Source organism: Chelmon rostratus, chromosome 6 (assembly GCF_017976325.1).
Source record: "Chelmon rostratus isolate fCheRos1 chromosome 6, fCheRos1.pri, whole genome shotgun sequence".
In the NCBI taxonomy this organism is placed as follows: domain Eukaryota; kingdom Metazoa; phylum Chordata; class Actinopteri; order Chaetodontiformes; family Chaetodontidae; genus Chelmon; species Chelmon rostratus.
This window is the reverse complement of record NC_055663.1, coordinates 7445981-7472334: the sequence shown is the minus strand read 5'-3', so window position 1 is coordinate 7472334 and position 26354 is coordinate 7445981. Positions and strand designations below refer to the sequence as shown.

General features: G+C 42.6%; 3 protein-coding genes across 3 annotated transcripts in view; all 3 read right to left on the bottom strand.

The window, feature by feature from the left end:
- Positions 1 to 1721: 1721 nt before the first annotated feature.
- LOC121608035 (phosphatidylinositol N-acetylglucosaminyltransferase subunit Y-like) lies at positions 1722 to 2381 on the bottom strand. Its single transcript, XM_041939136.1, has one exon. The coding sequence runs from the start codon at positions 2373 to 2375 to the stop codon at positions 2163 to 2165; it is 213 nt and encodes a 70-aa protein (XP_041795070.1). The 5' UTR covers positions 2376 to 2381; the 3' UTR covers positions 1722 to 2162.
- Positions 2382 to 2617: 236 nt separating this feature from the next.
- LOC121608034 (protein preY, mitochondrial-like) lies at positions 2618 to 3337 on the bottom strand. The gene is made up of 2 exons (XM_041939135.1): positions 3085 to 3337; positions 2618 to 2777 (listed from the first exon to the last, which is right to left on the bottom strand). Exons 1-2 carry the CDS (start codon positions 3285 to 3287, stop codon positions 2633 to 2635), a joined length of 348 nt encoding a protein of 115 aa, XP_041795069.1. The 5' UTR covers positions 3288 to 3337; the 3' UTR covers positions 2618 to 2632.
- An 11083-nt stretch (positions 3338 to 14420) lies between these two features.
- Positions 14421 to 26354, bottom strand: part of LOC121608093 (polypeptide N-acetylgalactosaminyltransferase 18-like) — a 144830-nt gene continuing 132896 nt past the window's right edge. Inside the window, exons 10-11 of the mRNA XM_041939228.1 lie at positions 25139 to 25303; positions 14421 to 14567 (exon numbers count right to left, since the gene is read on the bottom strand). Of these exons, the coding sequence (XP_041795162.1) occupies positions 14421 to 14567; positions 25139 to 25303 (312 nt within the window). The remainder of the gene's footprint in view (positions 14568 to 25138; positions 25304 to 26354) is intronic.

The following is a 26354-nucleotide window of genomic DNA, read 5'->3' as shown; positions in this document are numbered from 1 at the left end:
CTGACTATATATATGCACATTTTATGCAAAGGGCTGTGTCAGAAAAAATATGGAAAAGTATATAAATAAAAAATATATTTTGCCGCAAAGAACTGTAAGAAAAATTGGCATAGAAATGTACTGCCAAAAATTTTGTAGGTAACAATGTCATGCAAAGCTCATGTAAATCCAAATAAATATGACCTCTTCCTATCTAATAATAATGATTTGCATCTCAGACACAAATAGTTGGCAGTGTAACAGAATTGAAACAGAAACACATTTTCTTTTCCAAAACAGTGTTAACATCTTCAGTAACTGTTTGTCCTCACTTGCTAACTGACCTCTGCCCTCAGACACAATCCTAAAACAACCAGTTTTAAATCAGTTTTAGGCTTAAATGAAATAGGATACTCAAGAATATAATATTCTACCAAACAAAACATCAGTATCATCAAACTGTGTCTCCACTGCACCTGTAAAACAATGTTGGCATTGAACAGTGCTGAAAAAAACAGGCCCATGGTTGAACCTCATTGCTGCTGCCGGTGCTGTTTCATCGTGTTTGAGTAACATTTGCTAAAAACTACAGAGCCCAGATGTTTTAGGAATTCACTGAGCCATACAGAACTATATACATGTGTCAGGGGTCAGAAAAGATGGACTAACTGTGTTCTGGTCTTTTTTTCTTATCTTATATTAAACTGTTGTCCCTGCGAACAACAACAAAAAGGTTTTGTGTTTATCAGAATAATTTACAGAAAAGTTCAAAGTGTTTCCACTGTTCAATAACAAAATGACTTCTTGTTTGACTTCAGGTCAGAGCAGTCCAGATGAGACTCAATGAGTCCTTTTTCTTCAAGACAAAAGGTGAGGGACAGTCACCGAGGCCGGAGTCTCCACTGATGAAACTCGCTCAGGGCAGAGAAGTGAAAAGCAGGAAGAGCCACTGAGGTCATGTGGTGGACACTAACCTGCAGTCAGGTGCTGCCACATTCATTTCCTGCTAGACGCCCTTTAATGTCTCAACTTCAAGAGCAGCCGGGCATCAGATTAACAGGTCAAATAAAATTCAACTTTTGATGCTAAGACTTGTGATGTCATAAGAACATGAAAAGGAAAAAAATCCAGTCATCTTTAGTAATAAGACAAAGGAAATTCTGTCCCAAATGAACATCTGGAGAAAAATCTCATAATCCTGATAGTATTATTATTGATTTTATGTATTCATCCACAGTTTTAATTCTTGAGTTAGACTTGTCTATAATGTTGTTGGTGTAGGGTTTTACATGGACACAGGTTGCGTGTGTCACTCCTTCAAATATCAGTTTCAGTAAAAGTTTCAGGAAACTGACATCAAATTGCATAGCTTTGTTCCTTGTCTGTTCTGTATGGAAACAAATCTTTTATCAGCTTAAGTTTATTTGTTGTGAACAATCTTTGAGTGGTAATTGTTTTTTTCAAGTTACACGGTGAAGTTTCAATATTACTGTCATATTACCTTCATTCATTTCACCTCCATACCAATGTACATACTGCATGTCATTTGACACAGATAACTAGCCTTCCATTCCCACTCAAACAATGTGAACTACATCAAGGTTCAGAATTAACACAAGATCACTTTTAGCATATTGTACCCACCAAATATTCAGGACTCACTGTACCACTCTGAAGCTTGTTTTGTAGCTGTTGTGACTAACATATCTTTTTCTGTGTTTTAGGTAAGTGGATAACAAGTATTCAAAGGAAATCTTTATTTATCTTTTTGCCAGTTATTACACACAGCTTAATAAAATAACACCCGGCACAAGCATTAAAGCAAAAAATCCACCAATGGTTAGTTTAAAAAAATTGACTTATGTTGACAGTCTGTGTTCCAATAGATTTTTGGTTGCATTCACTGTCTAGTTCTGATGTCCTGCAATATGTCTATGCAATATGTCTATTTCCTGGGTTTATCTCAATCAAAACATGTATCACATGTATTACATTCTAGTTTGTAGCAAGTAACATTTTCTACTATTAAACTGTTTGTAAAGTGCCGCTGTGTAGACAAACCATCGCCTTTAACTTTTATTAACCAGGAAACAAAATGGGTTGAGAAATGCAAGGTAGATCATCAACAGCTGATTTAATTGTTTTCAGGTGGATTTTTTCTTCAACAGAACAGTCAGAGCAGCCTAATTGTGCCTAAAGAGCTTGATTCCCATCCAGCTCCAGAGGTGGAAGAAGACGTAGACGGGGATGGTGACCGGCAGCAGCAGGCTGTAGAAGCACAGACTGTTGCTGCTGGTGCAGCCTTGAGGGAAGTTCTCATCCACTGCTGCAGAGTAGAACAAACCAAAGAGGGACACTATCGGAACCAGTCCCACCATCATGGACAGGGAGAACATACTTGCAGATGGGTTATAGTACAAAGTTCTACTGGAGCAAATAAACACCTGACGTGATGTATTACGTATACCTTTAGCCAGGCGGCTAGAGTGCAGTGTAAGTTCTCACTGTGTCGTGATATAATATGGCATTTGAGCAGATCAGGATCCAACAACAGTGTTACAGAAGCACTGTCTCGTTTAGTCCAACAGCCTTTAAAACGCAGCAATGTTACATGTATCTGCTTGGGTCAGCTGAAGGTGTTGTGATGGAGTTTCTACCCCTGCGTGGGTGTGGTTGAGGGATCTGGGTCTTTCTGTACGAGTCTGGCTTCCTGCGGGATCATGTTGGGGATGCCACCGATGATGGGATAGGCGATTCCAAGCTCCTCATTGATCAGCTCATTGGTTTTTGCCTCGTACCTGGGGACAGACAAGAGCAACATAATTCTTACATGACGCACACAGAAATGAATATTCCTCCCCAAGTGTGTGACATGTACTACTTTTAATTTTACTGCACGCGAGACGAAAACAAACTCTGGCAGGTGTTGTGACGTCAGTGCTTTGACCCCGGTCTAAAGTACAGGTTTTGCGGTCACCAGATGTCACTGGGCGTCCTGCGTTTAATCCTTTTTCGGCACAAACAGAAAGCCCCAAAACCTTACAATGCTTCATCCGCACATCACCATCGATGTGACCTTTAATTAATCCTGTGTATCTGTCTTACCTCAGCGGCTTCTTGGACAGCGGACATACCAGGAACTCGAGCAGGGAGGTGTCGAAAGGCTCCTGCACTTCGTCCTTCACATCCGAGAAGCTCCTGACCGACACAAAGGCTGCCGTCTCCCCCCGTATTAAAGGTGCTCTTTTCACATAGCGGTGGACACGAACGGTTTCTGTCACCAATCTACCAAAAACATTCCGAAACATGACCAAAACCGCTCCACAAGCTAGCGAAACCTCCCCGACAGGAAGCACCGTCACAGAAATTGTGTAACCGAAATATGAGTCCTCTTGCGGGAACCGGTTATCATTCGTTCCGCTTACTGACTTCTGCCACAACCGTCTTTTAAAACTTATTTGAGTTTATTTTCATGGCTTATCTCATAAACTGTTTAAGAATAATATATAGAAGACATTGCATATATTGGCTCATCATAAATATGAGTTAGAGAACGGTTGTTACTACGTTTGTCCGCATGGTGGTAGTGTTGTACTGTGCAGCTCAGTAAGCTAGCTTCGCGTGTGATTTGACCAGCAAACGAAGCCACAATATGAAAAGGAACATTAAAATTAGATGGATTGCATTAATTTGGTCAACTAGACCACAATAGGCACTACATCACTTCCACCCATTGCTTTCTTTTTAATAAACTGAACTTTAGTGAGTGACATTTGGCCTTTGTGAGTAATGTGGCCAAACGCCAATTTTCCCAGAATAACAAAATCACTGATGACATATCAGTTGTATTAACAGCAAGAAAAAAATGAAGGCACATGTTTTGCGAATTTCACATCAGTCAGTGTTTGAGCTGTAGTTTCTTTTAAGCCCCACAGACATCCTGAAGTTGATTTCCCAGCAGGTTATATCTATACAATATTAAATATTGTCAGAGAGCCCATGCCATCTAGAGCAGAATGCATTCCCCCATCCATATGGCTGAAGATATTGCTCTGAGACTTTCTTGGCAGGGCCCCAGCTTGTTTTAAAACTGCTTCTAGCTGTAATATATCCCACTGCTCGGTACATGACAGACCTGCTAATATAGTTTTTTTCTTTTTTTTTCCTTCTAGCTGGCAGGCCTTGAATACACTAGTATAACTCTGTAGCTGTGTACCATTTTTCATTGGGTCTGTTTGCTCTTGAGCGGTATCCATCATCTCTGACACATTTCACAGAGCAGTGGGGTTGAAACAATACTGAAAGAGAAGGACAAGCCAAAATATAATTTAATGTACTGCAGCACAAACAACGACATGACTGGCTGATGGTTATTGTCTATGTTTAAGTGGAAACTGAAGTAGTCAATAAAACTGAGAAAAAACTACTTACTAACTTATTATTGCAGCAATAAGCAGTTATCACACCAAGGCCTTAAAAACTGTTATTTTCTGCTGATCACACCACATTTATTTATACTAACACACAAGTTCATCATCACACTGGAGCCAACTGCAGGCAAAAAAGAGCTGCCTTATTTGTGCAGAGGAGCATCTGGACATGACCAGCCAGCCACTGAAAGTCCTGATGCTCTGATCTAATTTAACACAACATTGCTCTTGAAGTGCTGATGAAGTTTCACAGTGGTGACGAGAGAGATATTAGGACAGAACACTGTCTATGGCAAGAAAGCTTAGGCTGGATAACTCTCAGCTTTAAGTCATTTTTTAGTGTTTTGTTCCAGAAGTTAGAAAACATCATTCAAAATCAGTGATATTTGTGAGAAGATAACTTGTGAAGAATCCACACTTTGGATGCAGAACCTCATTTAACATTGCAAAGAGTGGAACAGGCTAGCCTCGAGGTAATGTCAGCACTTCAGCTCCCTATTCCATTTCACTTGTGCCTTCTCTCTTTCAGTTCTTTGTTCTATATGATAATCTCCAGAAATGGAAATTAGATCTAAGTGGCACACAGCGTGATGGTGCATTATGCTGCACATTTTGGGTGGATGCTGACTCGAGGATGACTGTGAATTACTGCTTTGGTCTGATGGCTCAACGTCAATACCACAGTGCAGCAACTGAGGACAGTCCTAGTTTCAGGCCATTGGTCACATAGTCCTGATTAATGTCTCAAAAATATATATATAAAAAAAAAACCCTGACTGGCTGTTCAATCTAAAAAGACTTCATGCTTCTCCACCGACAGCATGGCCCCCTCACCAACAGGCGGCTCGGACTTGGCAGGGAAGTTAGCAGATCCCTGCCAGGGTTGTTACAACGCTAATAACTTCTAAGCTTTCTGGGCAGGGAAAAGGATCTCTCATGATCTCTCTGCCATCAACACAAATGCTGCACCGCACTTCAACAGCAGCGTGGCCTCAAGTTGACTCTGCGCGTCAGGCCTTCATGGTGTGTGCACGAGGCCCCCGTGTCCAGGCTTGAGAGGGAGTTCATGTGCTATATTATCCACAAATGGTGTGTTGTCTGCGTGCAGGAGATCCTCAGAGACAGTGAGGCGATGCACAACTCACGGCCGCTTCTTTTCATGCCTCACTGTAGTTCCCAACAAGTGGGAGAGACAGCCATGCTTGGAAGGCGGCGGCAGCGCGGGCGTCTCGCTCTCAGCAGCAGCAGCGCGAGGGGCTTTTTCACAGCCGGCGTGGCGTCTTCTGACAGATTCTTCATCAAGCCCACTCCTTCCAGTGACGTTCGAGCTTTGATCAGTCCCGAACCGCTGCTGACCCCCCTCACCTGCGCACAGACACAAGAGTTCTCGGTGATGACTTCTTTGACCGCTTCAGGCTGTGTTTTTCAGGTTTGCTCTCCTGGTTTAGACGTCTTGAAGAGGCGGGAACAGTGACAGGCGCGGCAGAGCTTTCACAGCCTGGCGCTGATATTTGATGCTTCTTTCATTTCTCCCATTTCTTTCTCCAGGGAACTGTCACGGCGAACAGACTGGATTCAGTATGTTTTATAGAGATAGCTTGACTCCATCTAGGCTGCACCTTTGTGCTTTCACTGCATAATAGAATATTTTCACTCATTAGTCTAATTACCAGTGACCCAGAGTCTATGGTAATTCCAAATTATTCCTCCCCAGTTTCCACCCTTTTAACAAAGTAAAAGTCTTCATTTCCACTTTTTATTATCTCATCTTGTTTGTAGGAATCCACTTATGAGTCCATTTCATACCTGCCTCAGGACTCCGCGAGCTGAAGTTATGTTTGCTTGACTGCGATGATAACTAATACTTGAAATGTTATCTCTGCTCCACACGCACAGTTAGAATAAAAAATGTTAATGTAATGGATTCTCGAGTTCCCCGCATGTGGCCCGCAGGAACTTTTGTGAAACTGAATGGTGCATGAGAATTCAATGTCATTCCATTCTGAGTCTGAGTGCTGATGGTTTCCTTGCTTAGCGTAGGTTTTATCCAATTAGAAACAGGAGATTAGTCTTTTTTTTCCTGCTAGGAGAGCTTTCATTTCCATGCTGACATATTGCTGATGCAGCATTTGCTGCTTCGTCTGATAATCAGATCCCCAAGGACTTCCTTCTCCTCCCGCCCTTCTTGTCTCCCTTGGACCCTTAATCCTCCTCTCTCATGCCTTTCCCTCCTAGTTCTGCACCCCTTATCTTCCCCGTTTCTGCTTTTATTCCCCTCCACTCTCCCTCCCCCTTTTTTTCCTTCCCTCTCTTTTCCTGCCACACTTCTTCCCTCTTTCAGTCAACACATTCCACTGCCAACAGAGATAAAAAGCGGAGCTCTTGCTAATGCACCTGATTGATGGACAGGCACAGATCCAGTGAAGCATTGCCCTTCAATTAGGCCTCCGTGGTCACCTGGCAACAGTGTTAATGAAGTGTACCCTTCAATTAAGTCCCAGCAGTTGCTCAGCAGACGCGTGAGCCAATGAGGCGTGAGCAAAGGTTGACGCTGCATCATTACTGTTCCCTTAAAGGCCTCAGAGTGCCTTGCTGACTTTAATCACTCAGTTGCCGTTTAGTGCTACGTTGTTGCATGGATGTGTGTGTGTGTGTATGTGTATTATTGTGCATGCTCACAGCTCATTGAATGTACTGGGTTTACAACGCCTTTGATGTTATGAGGCTATGAGGCTTGTTTATGAGGTGTTCATGGCAACTCCTCCAAACAATATAGATGGGTTTCATCTTTTATGCCAAGTCGTCCATGGAAATGCCTCATCGCCAGCGGTGGAATGTAACCAAGTAAAGTTACTCAAGTGCTGTACTCAAGGACAAATTTGAGGTACTTGTACTTTACTTGAGTATTTACATTTTACGTAGCTTTATACTACATCCATCCATCCAGAAACAAGCATCTCCAAATTTTCTCATAAACATTATGATTAGCAGTTCCTTTATCTGTCGAGAAGATTCTGCTACTTCTCAAACAAAATAAATTATTTAAAAAACCCTCTTGGATGAGCTGAAAACAGGCTGTTTGTCTGAGTTCATGAAGAGTTGACTTTTTGGAGATGCGTGGGTCTCAGAGGACAGCGACGCTACAGACGTATGATGATCTAATAGAATATGATGCGGCTGTATCGCTGCAGATTAAACTACCTATCAGTACATAAAGTAGTTCACATTAACTCAGTGTTAAACATCTAGAGCAGTAAAATGCAACAAACACACTAATGCAGCAGTAATATTAATCCAAAAACATCACTGACAGGGAGTATTTTACTGCACATTGAATACTTTTACTTTTCATGCAGGACTTTTACTTGTAGTGGAGTGTTTTCACTGTGTGGTATTAATACTTTAACTTCAGTAAAGGATCTAAACACTTTGTTCTCCACTGTTTACTGCTTACAGAGACAAAGTGAAAAGCTCTTTTGATGCCTGGGCATACTCATGCATCACTGTAATCCTCCAAGAAGGCACTGCATTAAAAGATGGCTCCCTCTTTAGTGAAGATGCATCCTCTCTATAATGGACGCTATTAAAAGAGGGGGAGGAAGCGGAGGAAAAGTGAATTAAAGAGAGGGAAGGAAGAGCTCTGTGTGAGGATGAGTGAGAGGAAGAGGGAGGGACAGCAGAGAGGATAATGGCAGAGGCAAGAGCCGGGACTGAGAGAAAGAGAGAGTCCAACCAGCTCTTCAGTGGCCTAACGACAGAGTAGGATGTTGCCTGGAGGTGGTAATTAGTTTATCCTCAGAGGCTGCAGAGAACCACACATCTGCCCCCAGTTTAACTAAACTACAGAGGACAGACTGCACCAGTAAGAGCTTACTGTTCTGTTTTTTTCTCCAGAGCTTTATACTTGTCACTGTGGAGAATCTTCTGAGCATTCAGGCCATCATAAGAAGAGAAATCCTCCACTGAATCTCAAATTTTTCTTTAAAGCAAAGTGAGTCATGCACATATTCTGGGAAATTTCAAGAAGTCTCACTGTTCATAAGTCCTTTGGAGCAAGTCCAAGTCAAGTCTCAAGTTGATCGAGTCAAGCTGTAGTCGCTATCACGTCAAAGAAAGTCTCAAGTCAATTAAAACCACGTTTCAACGTCTTGTCAAAGGTTTAGCAGCTCTTCAAAACAAAGTGAGTCATGCACCTTTTCTGGGATATTTCAGGGGTTAAAGAGACCTTTGAGCAGATTTCCTAGTCGGGCACCAAGTCACGTCAAAGCCGGGCTCAAGTCGAGTCTCGAATGAACTGAAAGGCGACGTCTTGTCAAAATAAGTCTCAAGCCAAGATTCAAGTTCCTTCAAGTCTCATGTCTGTCGAGAGAAGTCCACATCAAGTCTTTCTAAGTCAGCTGAAAGTTATTCAGGACTTCAAATTCAGGATTTTGGATATAAATATTAAACAATTTCATTACAGTCTTTAAAGACCTTTTCTATTGTGTGCAAATACACACTTGATATAAATTGTGATATAACAAATATATCTGAAAAAGTTTGTTCACTTATAAAAATAACTGAAAAAGGGCACAAATGGCTATAAAATATTAGATAGAAAATCATATGAATGAGCTTCAGTTGTTTTTATGCCCCAAACATATAAAAATAACGTAATAATGAGAAAGTCAGAGCTGCTTAAAGCTATCTGTGCAGTTTAATTTGTAGCATGGTGAAACACGTCCACCTTTTTATAATGAGATTAATGCAAAGTCATTACATGGAATGCTTTTCCCCGAAATCCACTTCTGTTTCCTTTCCTTGTTGTAAAATGATGAAGTAAATTGTGTGTGTGTGTGTGTGTATGAAAATGACGGCTTTTATGAGACAGCGGGAGAGTAAACAGTAGCATTACTGGGACTGATGTTAGTGGTGCTCAGAGAGTGCCAACTCATGCATGTTTCATGATGCCAAACTCCAAGTTCAGCGGAGACGCAGACACTCAGGGAAACGCCTGTGCTCCTGTTAGCGACCTGCATCTTTGCAGCTAATATAAAATTTAGTAGGCGCAGGCAAACAACTCTGTAACTCTGCTGAATGAGAATGCAGCCGGTTCAGATTTCAGGCTGATTAGACGTAGCCTACTGTCTTCACCCCCTTCCAAACATGTTCGATGGAGGAGTTACTTACTGACGAGGCGCTTGCACTGGCGCCTGAGCAGCGGAGCAAGTGGAGCAAATGCATCCCCATTATTCAATTAGGGGGAGCACAGTTGTGGTTTGCTACCCCGTGTTTTGTCGTTTTAAAAATAAACTTCATACAATCCTGCAATTAGGTGATTATAGAAATCCTCTGTCCTTGTTTGCCCTTGACGATGGCCCAGTAGCCTGACGCATGCTACCGTTTTAACCTACATCATGTTTTTATGTATATAATATTCTATACATTCTTCGGATAATCATTTCCTGCTCCGTCCAATTACATCCTGTTCTTAATGCATTCTTGCTTTTCACCCTCGCTCTAACTCATCTAGTTGAGTGCAGGTGGCTGTTTCTTGATTTATTCTAAGAGGTTGGCTGGTGTAGAAATTTGTTTTAGATTACTTTTTCTGGGTGAGGACCCCCTGCTCATTATGTTTCTTTTTACATTTTCTCCTCCATTTTAAAACCTAAGCAGGCGGCCATGGGTGGTTGTCCTAGAAATTTCAGACAGCGACTGTAAAGATGGTTGAGAACAGTCAAGGGGATGATTGAAAGTCAGGACTTTACAGTTTATCAGGTATTTTTTGTACACATTTAACTGTCAAATATCAAAATAAAAGAAACATTTGCTTTAATTCAGAGTTCACTGCAGTTGAAAATACTGAAAGCATTGACCGAATAGGGCTAAAATTTGTTAGCTGAGCTTTTCAAATTGTCATGATAAATATTCTGATGGCAGGATCAGTCATTGTGCAGTCTCACACTGTGAGTGTGGAACTAACAGAGCACACTAACTCAAGTTCAAGTACAAACTGAGGTGCTTTGACGTGTAGTATGAGCTCCTTTATTCTTCTGCTCCACCAAATCTCAGAGGGAAATACTGCTGATTTTACTTACTAAACATCTTTAACAGCTTGTCATCAGAAATTCACTTCACCTAGACTGACTGCTACTTACACATTAATACATGAGTAATAATAATCCAGTAATGTACCTCAAGGGACCATTTTTCTGTATGATAATTCATTTAATCTTGATACTTTAAAGATGCACTCATTATCTTATATGAACAATAGGTCAAATGACCATGTGTAGCCTCATGTGGAAGAGGTCGCTTGTCAAACCCACAGAAAATCATCACCCAGCTCAGCAGTTCCCCTCAGCTCTAACCAGCGTTTCAGGGTCTGTGTTCTGCTGATTCTTTTGGCCTGAAACATCACTGCTTTGGTTCAGTCTCACCTCCTTTCCACCAGACAGCTGTTTCCTGTGACAAAGCTCTGATAAACCCACTGTACACTAACTGCTCACTGCTACACAGATGTTTAGATGTGAGCGGTGAACATCTGTCAGCTAACGAGCGCTAACATTGCTCCATGCCGGCCGGGTGTGCGAACACGTTCCCCGCATCAGCTTTAATGTGTCAGTATTGTGTTTGCAGCTTGTTGCGCAGGCGCCAAGTGATGAAGCCTTTAATATGCAACTTTACATGTCTGCATGCCACTCGGCAATCCACCGTGTGAGGACAGACGATATGTTTTAGCAAGCTAAACCCTCTACCAGCGACTGAATATTCAGTGTTCAGCAGAGGTGAAAAGATCACACCGGACAAGTTTTGCCATAATCATTTTTTACTGTTGGTACTTATAAATATCCAGTTTAAATACACTAATAAAATAGCTCGGACATTTTCATGACTTGATATAGTAACAGCTTCCCAAAAATTGAGATACTTTTAAGATTTCAGGATCTACAAACCTGAGCCACAAAAAGAACAGAAGGTCAAAAGAAGGTTTGGTAACAGATGCTACACAGTAGCCGATAGAAGGCATACAGTTCCAGTCCTCCAAGAGTTACCACTGCTCCAGCGCTGTGTTACTGGTACCTCAGTGGGCTGTGATTGAAAAGGAAAACTTTTTAATACATAATAGCCGCGTTAATAATGAATGGCTTCACCCGGTTTTTCTGTTGAATTATTGATAGAGATTGGTGAAGGCTGGGGATTTGAATAATTGGGAGATTGATTGCAAAGCAGCCATATTTAATTAAAGGCTTTATGACAGTGTGTAACTTTGGGAGATCTGTAAGTGTAGAGCAAATTATTTAGCAGTAGTATATGCAAGTGTCAAATCAGCAAAAGCAACATTTTCTCATACATAAAAAAGACATCCAGACACTATCTCAGTCACAAATACCCAGTCTATATGGCTGAGCTAGCGCTGTCCCATGTAAACTCCATGAGTCAGGCCCAGACTAATTACATGGCTTTGGGTGCCGAGGTTCTTTCTCCTTCTTTGTTTGTTGACTTTTGTTTGCTCCCCATGGTTAGCTGTGGATTTTAGATGTGTAGAAATGCCAGTTTATCAGCTCACAACCCCCTTTGTTGAATTATTACCATGATGCAGAGCTTTAAGGGAACAAAGCATTTACAGAACAAAACGAATAATAGGGAACACACACATTCACACACACATTCACACACACACCAGTGTATTTACTGGTTCAAGGGCACAGCAGCAGAATTTTAAAGGATCGCTTGATGCTCCTCCACTGTCACATATCATCCATCTGTTATGGATGACATAACATCCATCTGTTCCATGTCTTTTATGTTACTCGTCATTGGATTCCACCTCTGCGCATTTCAGCTGTGATGTCCTACATTTCCCAGCACACCTTTTAAAAAACCAGCACAGAGGGGGGTGGACCAGACCAGCAGCTGCGTGGGTGGAGAGCTGGGTCGCATTTAGAGGGGTCGTCCTAAGAAGACGTGTCCTTCAGAGGAGTGAGGGCTAGCAGGCTGCACCTACACCTCCTCCTGAAACGAGATGTTGCTGGATTGATCAAACGCGTCCCCCACACTGGCTGTCCTCAGCATCTCATGAAGTCAGAAATGAGTTTATCACCAAAAGGTTGCACTGTAACACAAAGCTATGCATTAAAACAGTGCTGCAATTACAGTGATCCTGGAGTTTGAGTTGTGATGCTTTACAAGATGTGTTTATTTCAACTTGCGCTTTGCATTCTTGATTTTGGTCAGTGTTTTTATCAGTTATGCTAATATTTGTGGTCTGATGGCGAGAAAGGTCTGCTACCACCTTTGCTGTTGGCGTTGCATGTGTTGTGTATTAATAAGACAGAATCTCTACCAATCAACAGAGAAGTGGTCACACACATGGACGTCAATCATTTCACAGCCCAGTCCTCCATAGTTTGCAACCCACAGTTTGATCTTTGTGTCCTCTTCAAATAACACTGAGTAACTGAGAATTATCCATTTAATTTACAGGCAAAAATACTTCCAGTTAATTAATATATAATCTGGTGTATGATTTCAACAACATGTTCAGGCTGCTGACGAGGACGGACAGCAGTGTTTGCGCCTGCAGCTCATTCTTAGACTTTAGACTGTTTTTTTCATCGCTTTCCATCTTTGTAAACATGAGTTTGTTCTGTGATCATTTTCCAACAAGAATCATTGATCCTCAATGCGGCATGACCCTCGTCTCGGCCAAAGTTAGTACGGAGTCAGCCTTCAGTCTTGAAATTTTAAATCAGTGCTTTGACCCCTGAAATAGGACAATAAGTATCTAATTTTGATCTTTTTGCTGTGTTAAAGCTGCACATCCATCTTACCCCCACGCAGGCTTTTCAAACCATGTTGTCTGATTACAGATCTCCATATCGACATCTTGCACATAAAACATTTACAAATGAAATGACATGAAAATAACTAAAAACAAAATGTGGATGGGGTATTCATGTTGCCCTATCAGCCCACTGTGACCTCCCTCTCTGAGATCACCTGTTTCTGTGCCTGCCTCTAGCGGACATGTGCTTGCCTTGAAGTCAGACCTGGGATGGGGCTCCTGAGGTGCGCTTCATCCCCTCCGACCCCAGCTTTTTCAACATCACCTATGCTGCATGAGCCCAATCATGTCACACGCCAGTCTTAAATTAGCTAGGAAGCCTCAAATCTTCTTTTCTGGATGAATCTCCCCGTCTGTCTCTGAACACACAAACATGGCGCCTGCCAGCGTGTCGGCTCTGCTTCTCCTCAAATGAATTCCAAAGCATAATGTGAAGCTTCTGAGGGACACAGTTTCTATCACAGTGTCACTTTAAATCACTCGGCGGCTACTGTCCATTGCACTTTCTCACTTTTTTAGTGACGCTGAGGGAATCTGTCCTGCCTGCACTCTGAGCTAAGTAGTCTGTAACACTTCTCCCACACGTAATTTGCGTGACAAAGCAGCTAGTTTGCGTTGCACGATTGCTAGATCTTTCCAGAATGAGTGCAGTCAGTCATCTCGCATCTGTACCTCTGCACGCACACACGCTGAAACCACGCTCACTCAATTTGTTATGGTGATTGTGTGATGAGACTCAGGGAGGACGGGCCCCGTCTTAAACTGCGAATGGGGACCCAGAGCGCATGCCAGGCCTGCTTCGGCAATAACCAGAGTGCTTACATGATTTGATGAGCCTGTCCCCTGGAACAAGCCGCCGTATTTCTCATTTCGATTGCAGAGTGGGAAGTTTTAAGAGCCCCTGCACCATCTGTGAGTGTCTCTTCTCTCAGGTCATTGGTGTAAAATGGTTATTAGTTTACTGATGGTTCGCGTCTGATTGAAGCACATCTTTTCCCGTGCAGATTCTCGTTAAAAATAGGTCCTGCATCGAAAGCTCATTTTTTGGACACTTAGTTCGCTGCTTGGGTCAGCATGTTCATCCATTTCTGACTGGTTCTGGGTCAGTTTGGTTTTTCCGTTCGGGGAGTTCCTCATTTGAGCTTCCTCGCTCACGACAAAGTAGCTGGCTGGTGTCCGTGTGTTCACTGTGGCAGGACGGTCAGTATGTTAGTGATGGTCCATTTCTGGTCGGTGCAGTCCTGAATGGCCAGCTGGAAAGTGAACTCTGACTGCTTGCTCTCCACCAGCTCCAGGCAACGCTGAGACTCCATGTTCTGGATGGGGCCACCCTGAGGAGAAAGAGAGAGGAGGTGAGTGGTGCACAGCAAGGTGAGGCTGGATGTTCCCATCTCATCACCAATTATGTCAGATATTGAGACCAAGTCTATTATAGCACTTTTATACCATGGATACTGAATGTATGCACGGACATTAAAGCAACAGTGAAAAAAAAGGACGAATAGCTTCTCAGCGAGAACCAGGCAGATTTCATCTAAAATGTGTTTGATATTTGTGTCAGTGTGGGTGTCTAAATCAACTAAAGGCGGGAGGAGGAAAGAGGACATGAATAAGCTTTGCCACGGTGAAGTTAGCGGCCTGCGTCTGAGGGACATCTGAGGAAAACATATTTAATATCTAAAACAGTGACGCAAAATCAAAACTAGTTTGAAGAGAAAAGTCGTACCTGATATTTTTAATTTGGTTATATATGCCATGTGTTGGCAGCTGGTATGAGCGAGATAATACCTGCTAAGTTTGTATGTTCCATGATTGTAATGGACTCTCCCATCTGAGTTTGTCTAAGTAGGCAAAAAATGTTGATGCCCTCAACTCAGGGATGTCAGATTTTGCTTTGGTAAATTTTTTCATGTCTATTTTGCTGCTCTAACTATTGAATTTGCCCGGCGCAGGATAAATAAAGTCTTATCTTATCTTTAGTGACCCAGTGTTTACTGTTAGCAAGCCATGTGGGGGTCCCAGCTCACTGACAACACCACACCTGCCCACCCCACTTGATTCTAGTGTGTATAGGAGATGAGCACTGAGTGTTTGACTACTCTTAAAATCATCCACCATTTTTTAAAAAATGAATTTGGTTAGTTGGACCATCAACAGTAATAATGTAATCATTTTTACCACCCACTACTTCACTCATGGAACGTTAGCAACAGTCGTTTATGGACTGTCAGTAGAACTAAACATTGCATGAATATGAACATGTCATATCCATATTTAATTAGGTTTAGAGGCTCCTCTTTTCACTATTGGTCATTTAGAAAAATAAAAATAAAAGGTGCAGCCACTCTGATCAATTACCCTGGTTTTTGCTGACCTCGGGTGTATGTTCTTGGTTCAGGTTGCGATCAGAGGTGGGACTGACTTTTAACCAAAAGGAGTCGGGAAAGCAACATTTCATCCTGGTATTAAGTTACGGTGCAAACATTGTACCGAAAAGAATTTAGGTTTGAGCTGTCCAAATATTCAACAGAGAGCAGCTGTCATTTCAAATCCTCTGCAAGCCTCCGGGACCACAAAAGCCTCAGTTCAATTAAAACGATGCTGGCTACAGAATGTAACCCGAACACAACCTGTAGGCAAACATAAACAACATCATCTTACACTGTACCTAAATAGACCACATTCAAGTGCATTACGCCGCATATACAATTTCAACAGCCAGTCAGTGTTGTCCGTATCCATGTCTGTAACTGTCAGTAACCTTGCTAAGTAAGGTCTGGCTCTCTGGATCATACACCCTTCCAGCTGCTGGAGGTATGCTGTAAAGATTATGAGCCAGTTTACAGCAAAGCTGCACAGGCATATCGTCTGTCAGGCTAGACTATATATTTGACCTTGTGTTTAGAATTTCACAGCCTGTAATCACAAATTAGAAGCAGTTTAATAAAGTGGACAGAGGGCAAGAGTCCACACTCCAGCGATGGAGTGCTCTCCACGTCCTCCTTGTGAATAAGTGCCTCACTCATCAAGTAAACCAACAAAGAGAAGCCATGTGTGGAAGAGTTGATTTATTCAGGCCATCAGCGTCATGCATCCTTTGGAGCAGGCTCTTAAAAATCAGATCTGAGTCACATAATGTTGCTGTTTTTAGAACATCTGGGTAAAATGGGTCATTTCAGTGATCAGATCAGATCAGACCGCCTCCACAGGGTTGGTGGGACTCTTGCTCCTTAAACCTGCAGTAATTACTTTAGCCACTTGAGGCAGCAGAGACAAGATGTAAATGCAACACTGACTTCACAAGTTCACAAGTTCATGTGGCAAACCTGTTAGCCAACAGTTGGAGCTGTGTTTGTGTCCACCTGATGAGTGTAAGCACAGTTTTGCTCTCCACCAGCCGCAGGAATGACCCGAACAAGAGAAGCTGCCAGCTGGAAAACCAAAACAATGAGCAGAAAGACACTAAAATGCTCCGTCCGAGTCCAGTTAACCCTTTAATATAGAAGTAGTTCATTGTTGCAGTGTAAATAGAAAAATACAGATTCTAGCCACTTTATGATTCTGTTGTGCCGGGAATATGCTACCTTTTCCCATTAAAGGTCAGATTATGCCTCATCAGGAGCTTGAAGATGCAAAAATATGATTCTAGTTCGAATTTGTATGTAGCTTATTATATAGAATATTTGTCTTACAACCATTGAAACTATCAACAAAATTAACCAGCAGGTATTTTAATTAATAATTTCAAGCAAAAATTCAAAATCATGCTGTAGTTTTAGACAGACGCTCAGATTTCTGTTGTTGGAATCCGTTCTGTCCAAGTAATTTCATTTTATAGTTGGATTCGATAGATGTTTGACGTTTATTGTAGACTGGGTTGTGTTATTTCATTCACTGGTATTCTGGTGTTTTGGAAATAGTGCTGATTTTAGATTTCTGCCAATAAAGCAGATTGAAGTGAGAGAGACAGAGGGAGATGTTGCTGGAATGCAAATGTGTGTGTCTGTGTGTGTGCGTGCGTGGACGCTTTGAATAAGAGGCTTGCGTTACTGCCATTTAGCATGAGCCCGTACCTCTGTGGTGTGTGTGTGTACATGCTAGTTTCTTGAACAACAGGCTGGCACCCACAGCAGCTCCTTCGTTATATGGCAAGAACAGTAATATGTTTTAATGAGCCTGAGCCCCGGCAGACAGGAGACTAGATCCATTTGTGTCAAACTCACTGTGTGCTTTAGGAAGCCTGCTTTACTTTCAAATCAATATGCTTTACATCTCCCTCAATTACACACACACACACACAGAAAAGACCATCAGCAGAGGAGAACTGAATGTACCGCTGAGTGCAGTGTTTCTAAACATGCTCAGTCTTGCTGCTAACTCTACATTCTGTATGAGAACGGTTGGCTACACTACAAATTAGTACAAAAAAAAGCAGGCCTGTGTACGACAGCTACACGGTCACGTTCTCCTCGAGGCTTTCAGATCACTGAAAAGACATCGATCCTCCCAGGCCGCCTGTGTGTGCGTGTGCACGGTTGCCGCGGCGCAGAGCAGCTTGCCCGCATATCGGCTGTGAGGCCGTGTGTAGGTGTGATCACTTCACAGAACAAACCGTCCACACACTCACACGTACAGCACACACACACACACGCAGAGGGAATCTGTGTGAGATTCACATATTGGATTCACAACAGTTAACCTCTGTTTATATCGATCCCAGGCCAATCAGTGAAATACGAGACCGCGCTGCGTTGGGAGCTGAGGTAAATCCTGTTTGATTTTTAAAGATCGACCAGGTGAATCCCGTTTACAGAGTTCATGTCTTTCTAAAGAGCCCTTTCATGTGAGAGAGGCAGACTATGATGCCGCTCAAAATCCAATCAGCGGGTAAATGATCTTTTTTCAGAGAAGCATGAGAAAACCTCTTTAAGAAGAAAGGAAAAGCTCGACCTAACGAGGGTTTCCACAGTTGCATCGTGGTCTGTTGTGCATTTGTTGCGAGAGCTATTCTTTTAGTATCTGCCTCTTTGTGTTTTACGTCTACTTCACATTAGTTATTGGGGTCTCTGGAACACGATGTTTACAGCCCGTCACTGTAATGCCAGTCACAGTGTGTCGACACACTTTCAGATGATGTGCGCAGGGTTTACTACACTGTGGAACTACCACGAAACACTTGTCGCATTATATGGGGTGCCACCTACCATTGATTAATTAATCAATGAATGAATTCATTCATTAATTAGGAGGAAAATTAAGCACATTAAATCAACCTGTGTATCTGAATGCTGTAAGCTCTGATTACAGTGACCTCCATCTCTGTAAGAGGGGACCACAAATACGACGGCAATAAGTGATAATACTGAATGACGAACACTGAGCATATATACACATATACAGAAATACGACCAGAATGAATGGATGAATGAATGAATGAATGAGTAAATCAAATTTACAAATTAATTTCGACAGAATGAGTCAAAAGCACAGTGAGGGGTAAATAACTACAACCCTGATTGAACGTTGGGACGCTGTGTAAATCATCAGTACAACAGAATGTGATGACTTAATCGTTTTTCACATGTATTCAATTGAAAACGCACAAGGCAAAAGCACAAAGACAATATATTTAATGTTTGACCTCATCGACTACAATGATTTTTGTAAATATCTGCTTTTTCTGAATTTTCAAACAAGTTTGGGCAGCAGCAAGGACCAGGAGCAGCTCCTCATCGATCCCTAACTCCACTGAGCTGTGTCAGGCAGGTCAGGACGGTTTGCCAGCTGGGTCACACTCCTAAAAAAACCCCTTTCCTCCTGAAGACTTCTGAGGTTTTATTTTGTAAAAGTGTATTCATTTGACATAACAAAGGAGGTGGACCTTCATTTAGCAGAGGAGGTCCGTCTCCACTCTGCTTCATTGTGAGACAACGTGCGCATATGTCTGCTAATCTGCCTGCATAGGAAGACACATCAAAGCAGCTCAAATGACTATGTGTGAGAGGGGCTGCTCATTGTGACAAACTGACAGAGAATTACCACCTGACTCAACTCTGTGGAGCCTTTTCACACATTGTTTTGGTTTACCGTCTGCAATTTACCTGTTCGGAGTTAAGTTAAGGCTCTCGTCAGCGTCATTCACAGCCAGGCAGCAGTTTTTATTGTGCACTGCCTGGCCATCACCAAATTCCAGACAGACACAATTAGCAACTGGCTGGTGAGCACAACGGAGCATGTAGCAGCTAAAGATAAATCCCTCAGGAGCTGGTGCAGAGTGAAACAGAGTGAATAATAGACTTACATTTGTCAGGTGGACACGGCAGTGACTCCATATGAATGGCTGTGCTGCTGTTGATCTGCTGGATGTGTAAATTGCTGTTGCAGCTTTATATGGTGAAAATGTTGTGTTGACAGCTACAGCTGAGTGGTCAAAACAATCACTTTGTGCAGGTTTAAAGATCAGTGTCGACCAGACTTTGTGTCTATGATGAAAAGAAGAAACAATTCCAAGCGTCCCATGCAGCCACTACCTTTAAGGCCTGACTGCATTGCAGAAAATACACCAAGCACTTTTTGCTGTGGTGGGTTTGATGTTTTCAGCTTTCCCGCTGTCTGCTGCAGTGGGCTGCTAATGGGACATTATAGCAGGAGTGACTCGTCATAGTGGACTTCACCGACGGCTCTGACTGTATATAGCTCAGCAGACGAACTTAAGGTCCATTAAAGTAATCACAATGATCTTTCTTACCTCCTGCACTGAAAACCAGTCAATTGGCTTTCTGGTAGTGTTCGACCTCCTGAGTGACTTCCAGCAGATGTATTTAAAAGTCTGCGCTCTACCTCCTGGCTCCCCCGAGGAGTGGAGCTCAGACTAAGTGCACAGAAGCTGAGCTGGAGCATATAGACACACACACACACACACACACTCTTGTTCCTGCAATCTTTTACACATGCCCGCATACGCGTATGCATGCACGCATCTGGCATTTGTCCAGCACCTTGTCCTCAATTCAGCAGCAAGCCCGTCTGTCATTCTGCAGAGTGCAGCGTTGGACCACACTATTGATTCCCTGCTATTAAGGTGGGAACACAAGTTAATCAGTCGGTCAGACAGCCAGTCAGCCAGAAAACCATCAGAGAGCCAGTCAGCAGGTTGGCCGGCAAGTCAGGCAATCTGTCAGCCAGACGCTCAATCGCAGAGTCATTCGCCACAGAGGGTGTGGTGAGTAAAAGCACCGCGTGGAGACGAAGAGCACAGAGGACTGGAGCGCCAAGCATGAAGCGCTTGTGCAAACGCAATTCATATCAAAGCTAAACTTGATGAGATTTTCACGCTGAAATACACCCATTTCATCTCCACGCAAGTGGGGCAGCAACAATGAAGCACCTCGGCTCCCTACTAACTGATGCATCACAGATTCCCTCTATTTACATAATTCAGCTCTGAATGAGTAATATCTGTTCCCCCGTCTACAGATAATAACACCTCGACAAAGCAAAGGTGTGGGCCTCACAACGTTTGTCTATAAGAGATCAATCACCATTAACGGTATATGTATAGTTTCAACACACATTATGAAGTGTTTGAGCCAGTATTATTAGGGAGGGACTCAAATGTGCCCTTTAGTGGTTCCTTAGGGGGTCACTGCCTGATTCAATAGGAACGTGAAGTGCAGTGTGTGAACAACACAGCTGTGCATCGTTCCAGTGCAGTGAAATTATGTGAGAACTGATGTTAGACACATTATATTAGACATACTGAATAACTAATGTTGTGTGGATGAAAGTGCGTGTCCACAATAAAGTACACCCCATTGTCTCATCAGGGTCCAGAGGCTGCAGACTTAGAGGCTCCGAGTCCATGGAGGACAAGAGGTGGGATGGTACGCCGGACGGGTTTGGTTCTCCTTACCTTACGTGATCAAAACGTAATTGGTCATTTATCTGTTGTGTGTTCCCATCATGCCGCACTGGACTAAGGGGTTTTTTAACTTTACTGTTTTATGTTCCAAAATGCAAAGGTTAAGTGTCTGTTCAGGCGGTGGTTGGTGCTTTAGTTGGTAAATGTCATTTTTCTGCTGGTTTAAACCATAGTTTTAACCATCGGTGAGGCGGCGGGTACATGTCTTGATTCCAGCTGTATTTGCAGACTGTGTTTGTGACTGCTGACTTTGCAGAGAGCTGCTGAACACTTAAGATAATAATAATAAAGCAGTAGTTGTTACAGCAAAAGTAATAAAAGTACTGAAGCCCATATATAGTGATATATTACTCTAACTTAACCCAGCACTGCACGTGGCTCCTGGGACCACATGTATTCTCTGATCTCCTCTTTACCGACTGTAAATATTTTCCTCCACAGATTTTGTGATTCGCTTGTTTGACATGTATTGATACACCACTGAATTATGCACACCGTGTGCTGTGTTCCGCCGCTTCACGCGAAAAGACAGCCTCGCAAAATGCCTCTTACAAAGGGTAATTGTCAAACTTTAAGAAATCTTGAGGCTGGAAAATATGAGGTTTATTCTGCAGAGAACGCACTTCTAAGATATTGAACTTCATAGACTTGACAAAGCAGATGGCAAAACAGTTATGTACCTTCTAAATATTTAAACCCAAAAGGTTCTTTCACAGAACGCCACCCAAGCAGAAAGTAAGATTACTAGCTCATAAATACGTCAATAACTCCAATTAAAAGTTTCCAAAATATTGTTGACTTAAGCCACAGCTGTGTGTGCAGGGTGTAAAGGAAACATGAGCTGGCAGCGTTCACAATCTCTTAGAAAGTAGTCACTCGTCTGGGAGCAGTTATAAATTACTGATTATAGTGAATTGAACATGATGCAACATCAGTGAAACTATACCAAGTTTTCTCAAAGTGGGACTAAAATATCATCCATCCCGTACTTCATATGCATGACTATCTAAATGATAGATGGAAGGAACAACAGAAGAGGAATGTAAGCTACATCAAATAATATTTTCAGCGCTGCATCAATTCTCACGTTGGATTTCTACAGTGTATTGTGATCAGTGCTGAGAACTGCTGTTTCTCTTGATGTCTCCACTTCGATCGCATCCGCAAGCAAACCATTCTCTCTCAGCAAGCTTGACGAGAGCGCCTGCTCTTTGCTCCTGTGCTCTGGTGTGAATCTTATGTGCTCAGTGCTTGCGAAATGCAACTTTTCAATGAGTAACCTTGAGTTAAGTGTTGTCCATCCGGGGACAAATAAAAGCAGACAATGAGATATAAAAAAAGTGATGTCAGAAGATCCACAACGTCAGAAAACAGCAGCTGCTCTCTGGCAGATTTTTTCTCTCTTCCCTTCTTCCACTCTCCCTCTCTCTCTATTGATGGCTGTTCCCTCAGGGTCAGGCTCAGTTCAATATTGTAAAGGATCTGCTTATCAATAATTCACAAATACTGACTGACTGCTTCACATGAAACGCTACCTCTCCCTGTCTCTCCTCTTGTTTGCTTCGCTTCTTTGCAGCGCCGCTTCTTTCCGACTCTTCCCCTCTCTTTACATTCCTCTGTTGTTCTCTCCTTTTAATCTCTCACCCTGCCTTCCTCCAGCTCTCATCCCTTTCTTCCTTCTGTCTGTAACTCCGCACCTTTCTTCTTCGTCTGTCTCTACCTCTGAGTTTCTTCTCTCTGCCTCCATCCTCTCTCATCTCCATCTGCCTCCACCTGTGTGTCGGCTCCTCAACCTACACTCCTAATGGCCTTCCCACACTAACATCTTGAGCGCTAAAGATCGCAAATGAAGATGCATGCGCAACACAAAATGATCAGTAATAATCAATAATAAATCTCTATTTGTGATAACATCTTCTGTTTTTGATTGCTTTTATTGATCCATGCTACTTTAATTGAGTTTGGATCATTTTAGTCGGTTGGTGTCTGGTTTGCAGCTAACCTGCATTAGTATCTGTCCAGTTGAAGGCCAGTAACAGGGTTGATGATGGCAAGATGGTTAGCAAGAAAATGACCACTAGTACTGATACTGATGATCAGACAATGCATTTCACACCTCCACAATGACTTGATCAGTGAATCTGAGAAAATGCATTACATTTACTGAAAAATGGCATCCAAATGACTGCCAATGTTAATCGTCTGTGTCTGCTGGATGTATAAATAAAGATCCTTTTCCTAACAAGCCATTCTAACTTTGTGAGGTCTGCTCCCTCCTCAGTAGCAAAATAATCGTTTGATGCGGCTCTAAGCTTTGCATCATCACTATGGCTTTGCTAAATGATTTGTTTTTATTGAGGCTCTTCACTTTTTCTTTCTAGACACCAATTCTGACAGCCACAGTAGCCACCGGCTGAGGACAGAGCCAGCTCAACAAAATCCAGACCGTCTGCTGCCGTGGCGACACAATGATGGAACGAGCTCCTCACTGATATCAGGAGGGAGGAAACTCTACACATCTTCTGTCACAGACTGAAAACTCATCTGCCCATGAAATAATAAAAAAAAACCCAAAACTGTTAAAAACTCTTAAATCTCTTATTGTTTCTAAATGTAGCACTCGCAGCAGTTCAGCATATTTGGTGAAGCGGATATAATTCATGATTTTTGCAGTTTTTGGGGCTGTATCCACATGGCTTAATGCACTTAAGGTGCTTTGGATGAAATTGTCAGCTGAGTAAATGTGATGTATTTAACAGTGATGGTTGGTGATGACTTCTGGCTATTATCTACCCTGCTTTTAATAAGGGGTTAGTGATGGTGCAGGCGCAGATTTGGTGTGTCGCTGGTGATTCGACTGATGCATCACTAGTGATGGCTGGACAAAAAGAAGCGGCAGTAAAGGATGAGCCAGGGTTCAACAGTAATTAATTATTTTCACTGACAGGGAACCAGTGTGACCTGAGAAACTTGATCAAATGTTGAACTTATATTTCATTTCACTTTACTCCTCCACTCTTAAATCTTTCATACATGTAACATCTCAGTGATTCTGTTAGAAAAGATATTAGTTCAATCTCAGGCCTTATTTGACTTCTCCACCAAACTTTTTAAGAAAGAAAATGGGCTTCTCTTTTGAAAACCCCGCGGGGAAGTGCCTAATGGGGTTCATCCCTCCTGACATGAGTTAGAAGTGAAATTTCTGATGCTGGACGATGCTAATTAGAGGCAGATCTCCCTGCCAGCGTGCCCGGTAGCTACAGATACTGAGGAAACTGGAGAGCTGAAAGATGGTGAGGTATTGTTCTCTGAGGATGCTGGACGATGGGTGAGAGAGAGGGAGCATCTGAATGATAGTTAAATAAGCCTCTTACTCAGTCTGGCAAAAACAGTACACACACACACAGAAGAGCACAAATGCACACACACACACACACACACAGACCAGAGATGCCTAGGGCATGAATACAGTAGTGTCTTCTTTATACTAATTATCCAGCTCCCTCTACTTATCTGTCACATTTTAAGACAACATTAAAAGTGTGAAGATTAAAAATAAGACAGAGGGTTGTTAAAAGTCAGAAACTGTGGATGTGTGAAAGCTCATTATCCAACCGAAGTAGATGGGCTTTTAAAATGCCTTTCGCATAAAATAGCAGAAGAATGATCCGTGCTCTAACAAAACCAGAAGGGGAAACAAAGTGGAGAGGAAGAGGCATGAGTCCCGCTCAACTGAATTGTAAAAATGCGCTCTAAAACCATGGAGCCTCGGTCCAGCTGACAAGAAACAGCAGGAAGCTACGGCTACATGCAGAATACCAATTAGCAAACCAATAAGATCAAAGGTGCATCCGAGCAGGGGAGCTGAAATGGATGAAACGCGTGCACAGGTGGAGTTTGTGCTGTCTTTTTTGTGCGTGGAGGGTCCAGCTCCACTGCACATTCACGTCTTTTCGTCTGATTGTTTTGAGAGCGGTTTACCTGAGTGAACGTCCAGGTGAGCTTCATGTGTTTGGTAGCCGCGTAGCTGCACTCCAGCAGCCTGGGTCTGCTGTTCACATCCACCAGACACTTGTTGTCGTCGTCGTCGATCGTCGGACTCAGCACTCCCAGGTGGAGCTGCTGGGAGCTGGTGTAGTAGACATTCTGCTGGGAAACAGAAACAGGGACTGAGGACGGAGGACAAACGTGTGTGATGCAGGTTTCAATCCAGCCTTAGCAGCTGCAGGTAATACTCCTTCCTCTAGATAAACATCAAGGTGTGTTTTTGAGAATTTCCCTCATTCCCGGCCCCACTGAGTGAATTACTTTCTGTGGAAAAGCAGGTGCTTTAGGTCTCTGAAAGCCAAAATGTGAATATACAAACCAATGTGATTTCAGCCCGCCACACTCTCCCTAGCTGACAATTTTAATGCACTTTGTGAACAGAAACACCAAAGCTGAATTACTGAGGCAGGCCAGAAAGCTGCAGGGGACCGAGGTGCACCGCAATAAACGCTTAACTGAAAAGAATGCCGATGGAGAGCGGCACGCATCCTGAAACAGCAAAACAAGAGACAAGCAATGTGGACGAGGATGTGGCAGGTGTGGATAAAGTTGAACAGATCACCAAAGGAAGCAAAAGCACTAATATTTTAATAATAACTCACCAACTTGGACAAATATAGATGAATAAACATCTCTGTTTTGACTGGCTAATGCAGGCATGTCCAAACTATTCCATAAAGGGCAGTGTGGCTGCAGGTTTTTGTCCCAACCAATTAAGAGGTCACATAATTACCAGCTGAAGACTGAGATCAGCTGATTAAATGAGTCCAGCCTGGTGTGCTCCTCCTTGGCTGGAACGAAAACCTGCAGCCACACAGCCCTTTATGGAACAGTTTGGACCCGCCTGGGCTAATGGAACAAACTGAGAGACACATTGAACTATACCAATCCAGTGTGCCCACAAATCTACATCATATGGAATGTATCAGTGAGAAATCAAATAATCTTATCATAAGCTGTCTATACAGAACACCAGGATCGTGTATTGAAAGGGCACATATAAACTGTGCCCTAATGTAGTAGTGTAGTAAATTACTGGAGGAGAACAGAAATAATATCAAAACAACATGCAAAGTATTGAATGATGTTATTTAAAAAAAAAAAGGAACGGGGAAAGCAGGTCATCAAATGTATTTCTTCATCAATGATA

Coding starts and splice junctions, on each gene's coding strand:
- LOC121608035 (XM_041939136.1), bottom strand. CDS start 2,375: ATGTTCTCCCTGTCCATGATGGTGGGACTGGTTCCGATAGTGTCCCTC.
- LOC121608034 (XM_041939135.1), bottom strand. CDS start 3,287: ATGTTTCGGAATGTTTTTGGTAGATTGGTGACAGAAACCGTTCGTGTC. Junction 2,778..3,084: donor CTGTCCAAGAAGCCGCTGAG/GTAAGACAGATA, acceptor GTCTGTCCCCAG/GTACGAGGCAAAAACCAATG.